This window comes from Staurois parvus, unplaced genomic scaffold (assembly GCF_062004578.1).
Source record: "Staurois parvus isolate SC_StPar_1 unplaced genomic scaffold, SC_StPar_1.0 ptg000165l, whole genome shotgun sequence".
Taxonomy (NCBI): Eukaryota; Metazoa; Chordata; class Amphibia; order Anura; family Ranidae; genus Staurois; species Staurois parvus.
In genome coordinates this window covers 6469016-6485949 of record NW_028317961.1, presented here as the reverse complement: position 1 = coordinate 6485949, position 16934 = coordinate 6469016, and the positions used below count along the sequence as shown (strand labels likewise).

The 16934-nt window shown below is 39.0% G+C and overlaps 1 protein-coding gene across 1 annotated transcript in view; it reads left to right on the top strand.

Annotated features, from left to right (window-relative positions):
- MOXD1 (monooxygenase DBH like 1) overlaps positions 1-16934 on the top strand; it is a 152901-nt gene that overhangs the window by 99892 nt on the left and 36075 nt on the right. Inside the window, exons 5-6 of the mRNA XM_089676177.1 lie at positions 14613-14792; positions 15607-15709. Coding sequence (XP_089532303.1) covers positions 14613-14792; positions 15607-15709 — 283 coding nt within the window. The remainder of the gene's footprint in view (positions 1-14612; positions 14793-15606; positions 15710-16934) is intronic.

Genomic DNA, 16934 nt, shown 5'->3' with positions numbered 1-16934 from the left:
CAACTCAGCCACAAAGTGGTAGGCAACGTAAAATGATAGAATGCACTTCTGCACAGTGCGCAGAAGTTGCCAACTATCTGCAGATTCAATAGCTAAAGACCTCCAAACTTCGTGTGGCCTTCAGATTAGCACAACAACAGTGCGTAGAGAGCTTCATGGAATGGGTTTTCATGGCCGAGCAGCTGCATCCAAGCCTTACATCAGCAAGTTCAATGCAAAGCATCAGATGCAGTGGTTTAAAGCACGCCGCCACTGACTCTAGAGCAGACATGTTCTTTGGAGTGACAATTCACGATTCTCTGTCTGGAAATCTGATGGATTTTTCTGGGTTTGGCGATTGCCAGGAAAACAGTGAAGGGAACTCTTAAGGCGTCAGCATACCAAGACATTTTGGACAATTTCATGCTCCCAACTTTGTGGGAACAGTTTGGGGATGGCCCCTTCCTGTTCCAACATGACTGCGCACCAGTGCACAAAGCACGGTCCATAAAGACTTGGATGAGCGAGTTTGGGGTGGAGGAACTTGATTGGCCTGACCTCAACACAATAAAACACCTTTGGGATGATTTAGAGTGGAGAATGCGAGCCAGGCCTTCTCATCTGACATCAGAGCCTGACCTCACAAATGCGCTTCTGGAAGAATGGTCAAACATTCCCATAGACACACTTGTAAACCTTGTGGACAGCCTTCCCAAAAGAGTTGAAGCTGTTATGGCTGCAAAGGGTGGGCCAACTCAATATTCAACCATACGGACTAAGACTGGGATGCCATTAAAGTTCATGTTCATGTAAGGGCAGGTGCCCCAATACGTTTGGCAATATAGTGTATATTCATTCTTCATAGTCCCACTGTAGATATGCATGTTGCCACCCTCTCTTACATGTTTCTGAGATGTATAAGGGACTATGGAAGTTGTAGTGTGCATAGAGCAGTGCAAATAACTGTAACTGATGTGCATGTCTTGTTCAAAACAAATGAAAGTGAAAGGGTAAAGGACAGCTTTTGGAGCTCACGGAGGGCATTGCAAGGAGGCAGAAAAACGCAGTAAGAAACAGATTAATGAAAAATAGATTACAGTGCCATTATGTACGTAATGGATGTGTATTGATAATTTTAGAAGAATAAGGATATTGTTTAGTGCCACTTTAAGTAGAGTAAGAGGACTGCAATCAGGACCCATTCCACAAACTGCATTTGAATTCCACTGTAGAAACAATGCCACAAGTGTGTTCAGCTGTTATATCTGTGAAAGGTGGCTAGCTTATAAGTCACAAATGTAGATAACATTTCATGACTTTAAACAATTCCTAAGTTAAAAGTAGCAGATCCTATATCAATGTCAATTTAATAGCATTGCCCATCTGTTATTTGAGCACACAATAGTCCTAGTTCACAAGAGCTAAGGAATTTAGTGTTTGCATTCTCTTTCATTATTTATAGTACTTTTTTTTTTCAATTCACAAAAGGTTTTTTTTATTTTTTGCACACACATCTCATGAAATTACCATGTTTGTTAGATCAGTTTTTTTGGAATTTTGTATGTAAAAGTCAAATCACAATTAACATTTGTTTTTTTATTTCCTTTTAAAACTGTCAGTAGCTTCTGGCTGTTATTAAAAGTGATTAATACTGTATGTGAAGTATCTATTGTGAAGAAAAGCAAAAGAGGCTATTTGAGGCAGTGATAGCATAATGATATCAATATTTGAGAAATAAGGGCTTTCAAGATTAGACCTACACCCTAACTACATATCATGTAGATTGCTAAAGCACTACGGGGTTGATTTACTAAAACTGGAACACTCAGAATCTGGTGCAGCTGTGTATGGTAGCCAATCACTTCTAACTTCAACTTGTTCAATTAGGCTTTGACAAAAAACTGAAGTCTGATTGGTTTCTATGCAGAACTGTACCAAATTTTGCACTCTCCAGTTATAGTAAATCAACCCCTGTGTATCATTAACAACTGCCATTTCTTTTTTTCTGTTTAATATGTTTTACACCTCATTTTATTCTCTGTTGCATCTCAGTACTGCCACTCTCCTTCAGCTTATTTCATCAATTTTCTATCTACATGCATCTGCTCCAGTCTTCCTGATAATGACAGTTCAAAGTGTGTTGACAAAGCCGCATCAGTGGCACATGTGACAATGCAGGACCCCAGTTGGGGGAAAGATGTCACCTCATAATAGCATGTGTCTAGACTTTCATAGCCGGATCACCAGGTATTATTTTAATGACAGCTGAAGATTTAAAAAGATTGAAAATAACTTTTGGGATTATATTCTTCTTCTTTTTATTATTATTACAGGTACTTAAATAGCGCTGTCAATTTATGCAGCATTATATCAACATGTTAAAGCATATTTTACCAGCTTCCGCGCCGTCAGAAATACTGCTGCACGGTGGCACGGCTGCGCAAAATCACACATATATATATATATATATATATATATATATACGTGACTTTGCAGTTCCAGGTAGGGGGCGCACCGCCATTCTCTGCCTGGGCTGTCAATCACTGGGTCCCGGCTGGTGATTCCCCAATGGCACCCGCAATCGCTGAGTATCACTGACAGGACATGTGTATAAACAACACAGATCTCTCCCCTGTCAGCCCCTGTGTAAGCACACGATCAGCACACAGTAAAACAGCACACAGTTAACCCTTTGATCACCCCAGATGTTAACCCCTTCATGCCCAGTGTCATTAGTAAAGTGTCAGTGCTTTTTATTAGCACTGATCACTGTATTGGTGTCAATGGGATGTCAGTGACACCAAGTCAATTCCCCCCAGTGTCAGAATGCCTTCCGCAGTCCCTCAGTCCTGCTAAAAGTCTCTGATCGCTGCCATTACTAGAAAAAAAAAAAAAGTCCTGTATATATACCACTATAAAAGCTATAACTTTCATGTAAACCAATTAATTTACATGTATTGGGAGTTGTTTTAGCAAATACATGTAGCAGAATACATTTTGGCCTACATTTATAATGAAATTAAATTTTTTTTTTTTTTTTTTTTTAACTGTTAGTTTTTTTATTGATCATTTACGTGTTTACAACTATAAACAGTATTGTCGCAATAGAGTATTACAGATTTGTAAAATTTACAGATAGTAGAGTATATGTATATTCAACATCTTACAAACAAGCAAATACATTTTTTGTTTTGTTTTTCAGCAGTTGTTACTTTTTAAAATTTTTTGAACTGGACATGTTTAATAGCAAAACATTTTTTTCAAAGTTGATGGTCTTTTTTTGTTTATAGCGCAAAAAATAAAAAACGCAGACATGATCAAATACCACAGAAATAAAGCTCTATTTGTGGGAAAAAAAGATGCAAATTTAATTTGGGTGCAGTGTTGCAATTGTCAGTTACAGTAAGGCAGCACTGTAATGCAAAAAATGGTCTGGTTAGGAAGGGGGACAAATCCTCTGGAGGGCAAGTGGTTAACAGGGGCGGACTGACCATTTGGAAACTCGGGCACTGCCCAAGGGCCCGGGGTCAGTAGGGGGCCCCATGAGATGCCCCTGGTACCTTTTTCATAGGCTTTTTTGAGTTTGGGCAAGGACACAGGGGCCCCGTGATCCCCTATTGCCCAGGGGCCCCATGAGTTGTCAGTCCGCCCCTGGTGGTTAATGATTGAGTTTAGATTTAGTTTATGTGAAAAAAATAACAATTACATGGAAATGTAACATTTGTTTTTGAAAATTGAAAATTTTGATGCAAGCACACTCACAAATTAAGAAAGGCATGTGGAATAATGCTAATGTAGAGTAAAATGATAACAGCTGCTTATATGGCGGCTAGAACTGGACAACACCTGCATCTATTTCTAAACAAAAAGGAAAAAGGACATTGTAAATACCTTTGATCAAAGACATTCAGATGACTATAGAATGTTGGTAGAGAGCACTTAAAATACATAAATGACTTTTCAAATTATTTCAGGTGCATTGAAAACATTATGAATACATTCTGTATCAGAGCTACAGTATTTCATGAACTGCTCCAACATTAATTAGACTCACATATGAACAGGATGGTCCAGGCAGTATTGTCTGTTTCCACTTACATTACTACCATAGAACGTTAATTAATACAATGTTTAGTGTTCTACCCCACAAATATGTGAACTGTATAACCAAAGGGATATTGTTTGTACTTTTGCTGGGATTCATACTGATTCCAGACTGATACACATGGAAATGTTTTACTCACTAACAAATCTTTATTCATTTGAATTTAAATTTCATAGTAGTCATTCAGGGACAATGCCTACACATAGTTGAATGAAAATTTGGATAATACATAAACTAAAATTCTACTACACTAATAAACTTTTAAAAAACGTTTTTAGCTATAACTTTTGTTGTTTCATATCAGTTTCCCAATAGAATATGTCTTTTTACAGGGCCTCACTTTTTACATACCTTCTTTCTCAGATAGGAAAGAGGTATACATTAGCACACAGCATGTAGACAGAGAACAGATTTTGCTCAACTCTTCTATTCTTTGGATTTGGTTTACAAATGGAGTATACACTTTTACGGGTACTGGTTGAATTTTAGAAGAAGGGGTATTCCCCAAAAGCATGTCCTGGAGTATAAAATGTTTACTATGCAAAGTGAATTTTCACTTTGTTTAACAAATTAAATAAACCTGCAATCATTTTAGTCATTCTACCATGTGCAAGATATTTTTTTTTTACATGTTTGGGTATTCATAGTGAATGTACCTTCACCTTAAAATGTATTTCCACTTTCTTTCATCCAAACTGGGATAACACCGGCTTTATATTTTTTACATGTTCTCATTCACATAGCAGAAAAAAATATAAAAAAATTGCAACTTACCATTTAGATGCTCCATTCTGGACCCTCCAGCAAAGAACAATACTAAGTATTTCTCATTGTTTATGAGGAGGCCAGGCAACTGTGGTTGTCATAATTAACCCAGGCTGTACTCTGCAGGTACAGTTGTGCTCAAAAGTTTGCATACCCTTGGAGAATTTATAATTTACATTATCATTTTAAAAAACATGAGTGAGCAGGCAAAACATATTTCTTTTATTTCTTATGGGATGCATATTCAATTATAGGTCATACCAGAATGGCACAATCATAAACAAAAACATGGCAACATTAAACAAATGAAATTACTCCTGTTCAAGAGTCTGCATACTCTTTGTTCTTAATACTGTGTATTACCCCCTTCATCTTTCAGCATTAATGACAGTGTGCAATCTTTTGTAGTAGTTGTGTATGAGGCCCTGAATTTTTACAGGTGGTATAGCTGTTCATTTGTCTTGGCAAAATGCCTCCAGGTCGTGCAAAGTCTTTGTTCGTCTTGCATGAAGTACACATTTGAGATCTGCCCAGAGTGGTTCAATGATATTGAAGTCCAGAAACTATGATAGCTTCTCCAGAACCTTCAATGTTTTCTGCTGTAACCACTGGAGGGTTAGCTTGGCCTTGTGCTGAGGGTAACTGCTGTGCTGGTGCACAAGTCCCAATGTGCAGCTTTCATGCAGAAGAATGCAAATTGTCTGCCAGCATTTTCTGATAACATGCTGCATTCATCTTACCATCAATTTTCACAAAATTCCCTGTGTCTTTAGAACTCATTCACCCCCAAAACATTAGTGAGCCACCAGCATGCTTCACAGTGGGAATAGTATTCTTGTCACTATAGGCCTTGTTGATCCCTCTCCAAACATAGCACTCATTGTTGTGTCCAGCTCTGTTTTGGTCTCCTCACTCTAAATTACAGTGTGCCACAAGCTGTAAGGCATATCAAGGTGTTGTCAGGCATATTGTAACTGGGCTTTTTTTGTGGCATTGGCACAGTAAAGGCTTCTTTCTGGCAACTCGACCATACAGCTCATTTTTGTTCAAGTATCAGCATATTGTGCTTCTTGAAACAACCACATCATCTTTTTCCAGAGCAGCCTGTATTTGTCCTGATGACTTTGTGCTAATAAATGGCTTCATATGATCACTATCCTTAATTAATTGGCATGATCAGTTATATTTTCAATATAAATGCCAAAATTTAGCGAATTCTGCCAGAGTATGCAAACTTTTGAGCACAACTATAGCTCTTCAGTATCAATTGTAAAAAAAAATTGAACACTGTTTGTCCTAATAAAGGATTAATGGTGTAGAGGCTGAGCTTCCTGTATTGTATTGCTAAAGAGATCAGATTTGGGACAGGCAACATTGTTCAAAGAAACATGACACAGATAAGCAATATTTAAAAAAAAATTAGAAATGCAAAGTGAACAGCCATTACTGCCTTAGTAAATCATTCCCATTGCATCTAGTTTTTCTTGTACGTCCTACACATTTTACACGGTTCCTATTTAACGTAATAACTTTGGGTCATTAACAAGTAATGTATACAGGTGATAAATTACATTTGTTTGAATGAAAACTGGAGTGTTTAGAGTGTTGAACACTATGGACATTTTTTAAGCTTAACAACTGAGTGGATTGCCAGCTATTTACACCTGGACCAAAATACATACAATGTAGTTTTGGCTCCAGAGAATGCTCCATAGTTAAAAGCATTCAATGTTAATAAAGATAACGTCATGTTAGAGACTGTTGTTCTAGAAAGACCACTACATACAGAGGCTTCTTGTTAAAGCGGACCTAGACTCAGAGAAACTTTCTCCTCAAACAGTGTGTGAGACAAGTCAGTTTGAATGATTTAGACTGTAGTAGGCATTCTGCAGCTACTCTTTTGTGTAGTTCTACTTAGTCAAGTATTATTCAGTGCTGTGTGGCTGAAGGGCAGCTACCATGTTAGTGGAGGTGCAAGCTATCACCAGACAGTTCTTTCTGTTGCTAAATTAGTCTCCTGATGGCATCATCAATGTATTTCAGCGTAGGGGGCTCTATCTTTACCTACTTTGTCCAGGAGTGGGTACAGGCTTGTTTAATTCTTTTTACCATGATCCAGTGGGCTCCCACAATCCCCAGTGACTTTTGGACATGCCCAGGGGTTATAAATTCCACTGTTTCCCATCGTCAGGTGCTCAGAGAGACCTGACAACAGTGCCTGGGCATGTCAATTGATGCCAGGTCGGGGGTCCTACTTCAATGTTCCTAGCATTCAGGTCACCGGATGAGAGCCCAAGGGCACGCAGCTTCTTCTTAAAGCAGAGCTCCACCCAAAAGGAGAAGTTCCGCTTTAAGGACTACTCCCCATTAAGGACTGGCACCTTTCGGGGCGGGGGGGAGCAGGTACCCGAATTTGACAGGTACCCACTCCCAATTCCGGTCCGATTGCCTAGGTGACTGGAAGCGGAAGGTGTCATCCCTCCCTCCCTTCCTGTAGTCTTTTGGGACACGTGACAGGTCCCAGAAGACTACTGAACCATTCATGAAGCGCAGCGCTACTCGCGCATGTGCAGTGGGTACCCAGCTGTGAAGCCACAAGCTGTCACAGCCGGGTGCCCACACTGAAGATGCCGGCCTCCTGGAATACAGGACGGCCAGTGAAACGAGCTGCGGGGGACACATCACGGGAGGACTAAGGGACAGGTAAGTGGCTGTTTTTTAAAAGTCAGCAGCTACAGTTTTTGTAGCTGCTGACTTTTATTTTTTGACAGGGTGAGTGGACCTCCGCTTTATGTCCCAGTTACTGTGGTGGACACTGTGATAGTTGGCCCCAGAATACTGCCTTTCTAGTGGGGTGGTCCTGTATGTTTAGCTGCTGGGACTTCTGTCACTATCTGGACTTCCAGACCAGAGACCCCCTTTGCCTCCCATCTGTGGAACCTGTCTAGGTATCCCTGTGGTCAACCACCTTGGCTACCAGCTACAGCCAGCCTCTTTGTGAAAAAGGTGCTGCTACCCCCGCCCCCTCACCCACCCACACACACACACACCCCCCAGGGAAGTGCCAATAACTATTTGTACTAGACTGACTTGTACTGTGCTATTAAGTACTAGTATTTTCTTCTTACTCTCTATCTTATGCTTGTTACACACTCATTTACTATTTTATAGGCATTGTGAATTTATTGTGAATTCATACAATAATCCTCAAGTTGCTATTTTTCTGACTATTTGGCTGATATTTATTTCAGGTACTTATATAGCGCCATCAATTATGCATCGCTTTACATATATATTGTACATTCACATCAGTCCCTAACCCTCAAAGGGCATACAATCTAAGGTCCCTAACTCACATTTATACATACTAGGGCCAATTTAGACAGGATCCAATTAACCTACCAACATGTCTTTGGAGTGTGGGAGGAAACCCACACAGGCACAGGGAGAACACGTAAACTCCAGGCAGCTGGTGCCATGGCTGGGATTCAAACCAGTGACCCTAGTAGTATTGGCAGGTGGAAGTGCTAACCATATAGCCACTGTGCTGCCCTACATAGCACCAGTAATCAAAGGCAGACACATATGAGGCTAAAAGAATGGTGGGTACCTAGGCACTGTAATAGGGGCAGTAGTTCCCCCCGCTTCATACTTATGCTCCGTTCAGTATTTTTTTCTGAATGCTTTGTCATATTAACTGTGTTAATGAATCCTTGTTTGACAGTCAAACTTTTAAGTATAGGTGTACTTAAAAGACATTAGCAGTCAATTTGACTTCACTTCTTTATCTTTCTATTGGAGGTTTTAAAAAGTTTAAAAACCTAAATTATTTTACTAAAATTTAAGATCCCTTCAACCTGGTTATGAAGTCAACCACTCTGTATTTAAGTTTAACACTGTACATTCACTGCAGATAATTAAGCAAATAAAGCATGACATTGCTGCACAATATATGTGCTAACAGTGTATGTATTCCTTGCAAATATGTTTTTCCTGGGGCTGACATAAAAGAAAAACAGATAACCCATATTTTAAAATCAGCGCACTTAAATATTTTGAAATGCAAATTGTTAGTAGTTATTTCCTATTCCTAATCTATTGAATATATTGACTGAGACTGACATTTTAAGAAAGAGTCTTAAATATAGAGGAATGTTGTAAAATGACCCTAAACTTTTAAATGACTGTAATCACAATAAAATGTCCTAATGCATATTTGCATACAGCAAAAGGGTTAAAATGATGTGGTTTTTTTTCAATGAAATACTTTGTCATGAATTTCTTTGTTGGAACAACAGTTGACTGGAAGACATTTGGAAGGCTTAGAAGAAAGACATCAATAGATTTCAAACAAAGATATATCTGTTTTAGGCAGTTGATGTTGTTCTAAGCACAAGCATTAAAGGATTTAGATCTTAGGTTTGGCAGTGTTCAATTGCTTTCCAAAAGTGGTCTATGGATAAATATGCACAGTTCACAAAGAGGGCATAGCCCTGTGCGCAGCTATTGTGCATATACATTTTTGGGTATTTATGATTTTTCTTCATGCATGTATGTACTGTGAAGTTGGATTAGGGCCAATTCACACTATGTGCGGTGGCAGACATTCTCCCGCATGGTAAGACATCTGTCTCTGCAGGGACACACAGGAAACAATTGTTTCCTATGTGTCCCATTCACACGGCAATGCAGACATGCTGCATTTTAGCGCCAGGCTGTTGGCAGTGCAGCACATCATGCTGCCTGACATTGCAGTGAATGAAGTGTACATTTTGTACACTTCGCATAAAGTTTGTTCAAAACAAACAAAATCTAAAAGCTAAATCGCACATCAAACTGCCCCCTAGCGCAGCCAGCAACATACTGCTCTGAGATTCAGTGCGAATTTGCCCTTTTTGTTAAGCATCACACACATGAGCTACTTAGGTGTTAGTGACTTCTTTTACCTGGTAGTGGGTAATGTAATCTATAAATACTGTATAATAATAATAATAAGAGAAGTGGCCATCCTCAGTGATAGCAGAATGTAACTGGTATATGCCTGATACATTCATATCATCTGGGGACCAAAGACAGTGCCAGATGCTGCTGTCAAAATACAGTATCTGGCACTACTGATACATCCATGTTTGCTGAATAACTTGGATGGAGAAATCTGTTCTAAAACCCAACATGTATGGACAGGATCATTCAGTACACTAATAAATAACTCTAAGCCTGAGGCCCAAACAGAAGATGCTATCTATGCAGAGTGCCCAAATAAACTTGACAGTTTATATTCACCAGTGCTGGATTAAATTCTGCAGAGACCCCTAGGCAGTCAAAACCTTGAGCCCCTCTCAGGTTTCTGAAGGTTTTTTGTGCATGCGTTCTAGTGGGATAACATAAGTAATGTGCATATCGGCTCGTATATAAAGATGACCATCACTGCTGTACATTACACTACTATACATTACACGTACAGTACATAGGTGGCACAAATTTTTTTCTAAACTGACAGCTGAAAGAAGATGAGCTTTTACACCCCGCTCATATCAAAGCCGATTTTGAAATCGTGCGACTTACAGTGAAGTTGCACGATTTCAAAGTCGGGGGACGTGCCGATTTCCTTGCGGTTTGCAAGACATCTGACATATAAGTCTATGCAAATCGCAACAAAAGTAGTACATTCACTAATTTAGAAATCGGTGCGACTCCGACCAAGTCGGAAACGCACCGATATGACCACAGACAATAGGGTGCGACTTGGCATACAATTTGCAAGTTGCCTGGCATGCAAATCATATGCCAAATCGCACCCGATGTGACTGGGTGCTTAAGAGACAAACTGTAATATGAACCTGATGCCTATGGTTTATGCACTTTAATTTGTTATGAAGTACATTATATTAATACAGCATTTTCTCTATGAGGTATTTAATGTAAATTTTGCATTTCTTTGGGATGATTCATTTTTCCTCTCTTGCAAACTATTTAGGAAAGCTTCATTGGAATTTTCTTTCAATATCAAATCAATATTATTTTGATCCGTTGTTGCAGGGCCCTTAACTCCCTGGCGGTATTCCCGAGTGTAGCTCGGGGTAAAATTTCAGTATCAAGAGCGGTAACCCCGAGCTACACTCGGGCTTACCATGCGGCGTTGCTCAGGGAGTCCCTGCAGCGCTTACATTGTCCTTTGCTCCCGCGATGTGTCCCCTGCAGCGTCCCCGGCCATCTCCTCCGGCCGATGCCGGCATCCGGCTTCCATGTTCCGGTCCCTGTGACGTCGGGACGTACGGGCGCCGGAACCGGCGGCAAATTTGAAATTTTTAAAAAATGACATTTTTTTAAAAGTTATTATTATATAGTAAAACATTGCTGTTTCAATGCATTTCACATATATTTTGTCCCTACTGCTTTGTCCTGCACCCTGCCTACATTTTGACTGTTGTTTCTGCCTGGAAACTTAGAAAAGTCCATGGCGTCCAAAAAGCGTCCCTTTATGTCAAAAGCGATTTTAGACCAGTTAGAGAACAGCGATAGTAAATCATAACCACTTGCAGAATTGAGTGATAATGATTTGTGGGGAAATTCGTCATTAGACACTGAAAACGATTTTGCGACTTTGCCCAGCGATGTGCGAATTTGCCTCTGTATTTCAAATTTCAGTGTTTTTGGTTTGATTATATTATTGAATTAAATTTATTATTATTATATTATTATTTTTTATGATTATTAATTAAATTATAATTTATGATTTCGTGTTTCAAGTTTTATCATATCCGGAATGTTTACTAGACTCCTGTTTGGACAGATTTCAGTGAGTTATTCCTAAAAATTACAGCCTACAATAAAAAACTACATATTTCCATGCAAAAAAATGGTACCGCTTTCAGCACCAAAAATCGGAAATAATCATACCGCCAGGGAGGTTAAATGGTGTGGGCCCATAGGCTGGAGCCTACTCTGCCTATTTGGTAAATCGGCACTGATATACACATATAGGCACAATTTGACAAATAAATAACTGACATAACAGCAGTTACATGGACTATACAATAATCCAGAATAGGACTTGCCTTTTAAGGGCAGGAATTCCTAGCTACTCATAGTTCACAGACTAAGAATACCAAAGTTAATAGGAAAGTGTCCTCATTATTGGCTGTAAGCCACCATAAATAAAAAAAAGTCTCAAACATTAGCCCAATGATAAAAGTTCAATATATACTATATTTATGAAAATCAGCAGCAAACAGAGAGCTTGTGATGAGCCAGTCCCTCAATCAGAGTACTATTGTCAGCCCATTCTCTGCTGCACTTAAGCCCTTCCTGCAGACTGTACACATATATGTGTCCTCACAGATCTGGACTCTTTTTCCATGGGGCCACATATATGTGTACTTGTCTTTGTGTTGACAGCTCACTGCCACCACAAAGACCAGGCTGTCACTGGGAGCCCCGAGTACCGTAATAACGGTCGGGACCCGGTATTCCAGATTCTGGATACCTCTGTATGGCTATCACAGTACTCAGTCACTGTGCAGCCTGTCCCTTTAGTTTTTTTTTTCTCTGAATAGGAGAGAGATACATTGTATTTCTCTCTTATTGCAGAGAGAAAGTAAACAAAGGTGTGTAAAATATAATAAAAACAAAAATTATTTTTTAAAAAAGAAAGAAAGAAATACCTAGATGATTAGATCTAGGTCAGCGCCAGGGTTAGTGCTAGAGTCAAAGGCCAGGGACAAAGGTCAGGGTCAGTAAATTTTGCACAGGGTTTTTTTTTCAAAAGCATTTTTAAAATTATTGGCAGTGTCAGTTAATGTCATTGTCAGTGAATTTCAGGTAGGATAAAAAAAAAATCTAAATGTGTACTATTGTTTCTGGGCCTTACTACAGGTACAAACAACAAATAACATACATATATGTGGAATCACTGTGATCGTCAGGTGCAGGAGAATTTATATTGGGTTAGTGTTTTTTTACTTTGGTGGTAGGCTATGGTAGTAGCAAGAAATATACAGCTAAATTAAATAAAAATTATTTTTTTTTTTTATATTTTGGACCAGTTTTTCTTTGATGATAAAAAAAATCAGGAGATATCTGCTACCATTTACTACCAAAAGAAAGCCCAATTTGTCCTGAAAAAAAGTAGTTGCTATGATATGTACGATTTTACTAACACAGGTGAAAGTTGCTTTTTTTTGTTTTGTTTTTTGCGTTTTTGTTTTACCCTTAGGTGTCCTTTTATGACACAGAGGTGTCCGTTTATGACACAGAGAATAGCTGCGATTCAACGGATCTCAGCTATTCTCTGGTCATTCACAGTTTATGACACTCAGGAGATCATGTCAGTCCTTCGCTGGAGATCTGTGTTCTCCCTCCAGATTCTCCAGCCCAGAGCTGGAGAATCGGAGGGACTGCAAACTAAGCAGAGATAATTTACCTCTGCTTAGTAAACTGATCTTTTACTGTAATATCACGAGATTATAGTAAAATCAGCCGTTTTCCAGAGTTTGTAGACCGTTCTCCAGCGTTTGGAGACTGTTCTCCCTTCGTACGGAGAACTGCTTCATAAACTGCATTCACAGGAGAACTGTGTTCTCCGAGAATGCCGGAGAACTGAGCAGCGATCTATTACCGCTGGTTCATAAACGGACACCAGAGAATAGCTGTGATTTAGAGGATCGCAGCTATTCTCTGGTCATTCACAGTTTATGACACTCAGGAGAACATGTTCAGTCCTTCACTGGAGACCTGTGTTCTCCCCCAGATTCTCCAGCTCAGAGCTGGAGAATCGGAGGGACCGCAAACTAAGCAGAGATAATTTACCTCTGTTTAGTAAACTGATCTTTTTCTGTAATATCACGAGATTATAGTAAAATCAGCAATTTTCCAGTGTTTGTAGACCGTTCTCCCTTCGTTTGGAGAACTGATCTACATATGCTTCATAAACGGCATTCACAGGAGAACTGTGTTCTCCGAGAATGCCGGAGAACTGAGCAGCGATCTAATACTGCTGGTTCATAAACGGACACCATAGTCACTAAGGGATTAAGAACCCTTCTCACTCTCAATATCTCCATAACACATGGTGGAGATGTTTTATAGAAGTGGAAGACAAGTGGGCACTGGGAGTGATTGACACTGCTTGGAATTTTAGTGCAACAGAGTGCACAGGACATCAGAAGCTTGCTAAATTTCTGACAGGGTCAACATGTATTTTTATTGAAATGTTTTCAAAGGTGTCAAATATAATGTGCAGAGATGTACCTGTATCACACTTTGCTTTATTTTACACAAACATGCACTTTTAGAACACCAATACATTACGTAATGAGAAGTCCTACCTAAGCAATCCATTAAATTAATATCAAATTAGGCAGACCCTTGCACTTCATAGTTAGTAGGTGTTTGTAAAATCAGATGGATTGGAGAGGGAAGAATGATAATTTAACATTACCTAATGCATTTGACATAAAGCAACATATCCTGTCTACTTCAAGACAAAAAGCAAAGTCTCTGCTTAATTCTTAGCTTCTCTGTTTTTTTTCTTTTCTTTTTGGCTCAGATTTTACATCTGCTTCAATGTGCCAAAAATTAATTTATACCAGTGACCACATTAATAACACTAAAAAGATCAAATCTAAATGTGAAAAATCTTTGTGTAAATATTGTTGCTGGTCGAAGAGAACTTGTTAACACAAGTAAATGTTCTCATTTTTTTTCCTGATGGTGTTTTAAAGAGCTTTAGGAGATATATAATCATTTCAATGCTGTTTTCTAGGTTGAACCACTAATACAGAAGGGTCATGAGAGTCTGGTACATCACATACTACTATATGAATGTGAAAGAGATGCAAATGACAGTGTCCTTGAATATGGGCATGAATGCTATCACCCCAACATGCCTGATGTATTTCTTACATGTGAGACAGTACTATATGCTTGGGCTATTGGAGGAGAGGTAAGGTTTTATTTTCTGGCTGTGAATTTAGTACAAGTGCACCAAACATATGAAAATTCAGATAATAGGCTATATTTCTTCAAAATCACAATGATTTTTTTCAGCATAAGATAGGAATCACATTTGTACTGAACTTTCTGTGAATATACACTCACTGGTCACTTTATTAAGTACACCTGTTCAATTGCTTGGTAACACAAATTGCTAGTCAGCCAATCATATGACAGCAACTCAATGCATTTAGGCATCTAGACATGGTGCAGACAACTTACTGAACTTCAAACCGAGAATCAGAATGGGGAAGAAAGGGGATTTAAGTGACTTTGAACATGGCATGGTTGTTGGTGTAGGCTGGTCTGAGTATTCCAAATACTGCTGTTCTACTAGGTTGTTTTTGCACAACCATCTCTAGGGTTTACAGAGAATGGTCCAAAAACGAGAAAACATCCAGTGAGCAGCAGTTGTGTAGATGAAAATGCCATGTTGATGTCAGAGGTCAGAGGAGAATGGGCAGACTGGTTGTTGCTACAGATGGTAGGGTCAGAATTTGGCATAAACAACATGAAAGTATGGATCCATCCTGCCTTGTATCAATGGTTCAGGCTGGTGGTGTAATGGTGTGGGGGATATTTCTTGGCAATAGCAAAGTGTACCAAATAAGGTGGCTGGTGTGTGTATGATTACATTTAATATTCTCTTTGTTTTCTTACTATTTCATTAATTTAACCATTTACCCACCTGTAGTCCACTTTTAGATTGCAGTTTCCGTGTTTTTACTTACTATTTTTGCTCTTATACATTGAAACTGTTGCAGGGATTCACATATCCACCTAATGTTGGCTTGTCAATTGGGATGCCTGAAGACCCAACATATGTCTTAATGGAAATCCACTATGATAATCCATCTCACCAAGAAGGTAAGAAGACTTATCTAAATTTTTAAACAGACTGTAAACTCTAAGGCCCAGTTCACACTGGCATTGAAAGCAGGCGTTTGAGGGGCATTTTTAACACTCCTCAAAGGCCTATGCAAATGATACTATGGAAAGTATACCGTGCTGTTCATATTATCGAAACCTGAAGTGCTAGTGTCACATTGCTTCAAAATTGAAGCTTCATATCCTCTAGAGGAGTTTGAAGTCTTTCAACACCTCCCATTCAAGTCTATGGTGACGCTCTGCAAATGCACCGGTAGGCGTTCGCGGGGCATTTGCAGTGTGGTTATATTTTATAATAGGCATTTGTGGTGCGGTTTTAACACTTGTGAAACACTGATAAAACACGCATAGGGTGTTTGAGGAGCATTTTTAAAGCTTGTAAAACGCCTGTCTAATGCCCATACTAAAGCTCATTAACACCTGTCTAATGTCCATACTAATGCTAAGGGAATGTTTGCTAAGAGTTGGAGATTTGGTCAAGTGTGAAAAAGCCCTAAGAGGCATATTTATGAGGGTTCTTCAAAAGGTTTCTGCACTATGTATATATGTATGTATAAACGTGCGGAAACTGTTTGAGGAGCCCTTGTATAAGTGCTGAATCTAAACTTCACTGAACATCCATTGCAGGTTGTTCCAGCTGCATGTGTCTTAAATTACTAGTTGATTCACAGTCAGTGAATGTTTGGTGAAAGTCACAATTGCTGCTTTATAAATGTGCCCCTCCCCTTAAGACTCCCCCTGACCCTGAACAGAGTTGCTGTCTCTGGAATTAAACGGAGTAACCTTTTTGACCTAGAATGGGTTCAGTGTTCACTGGTTTCATTTGCTGACTGGAATTGCTCCTTAAAGCTTTATAAACCCAAAAGCAAAACATTTATTATATTGCAGCTTACCAATTCTTAGATGTGATGCTAAATTAGTTTTCTTTTTTAGGTTTTCTTTCTTTTATTTACACTTGGTGATCCAGTCAGTAAATCTGTTGTTTTTCATCAGAACAAGCTGTCCTGCAGATGTGGCAATTAGAGAGTTGAGACAAACTATTTAACCATTGACAGGGGTGTTTACAATAATCAGCCTTTATATATTTATATAAAAACTTTATTCCAATAGAAAAAAACTGTTGCTGCAACTGCTTATAAAGTATTAGCTGCAGTTTTGTTTCGATTTGTTAGTGTATTTAAATCTGCTAATACATCTAATACCC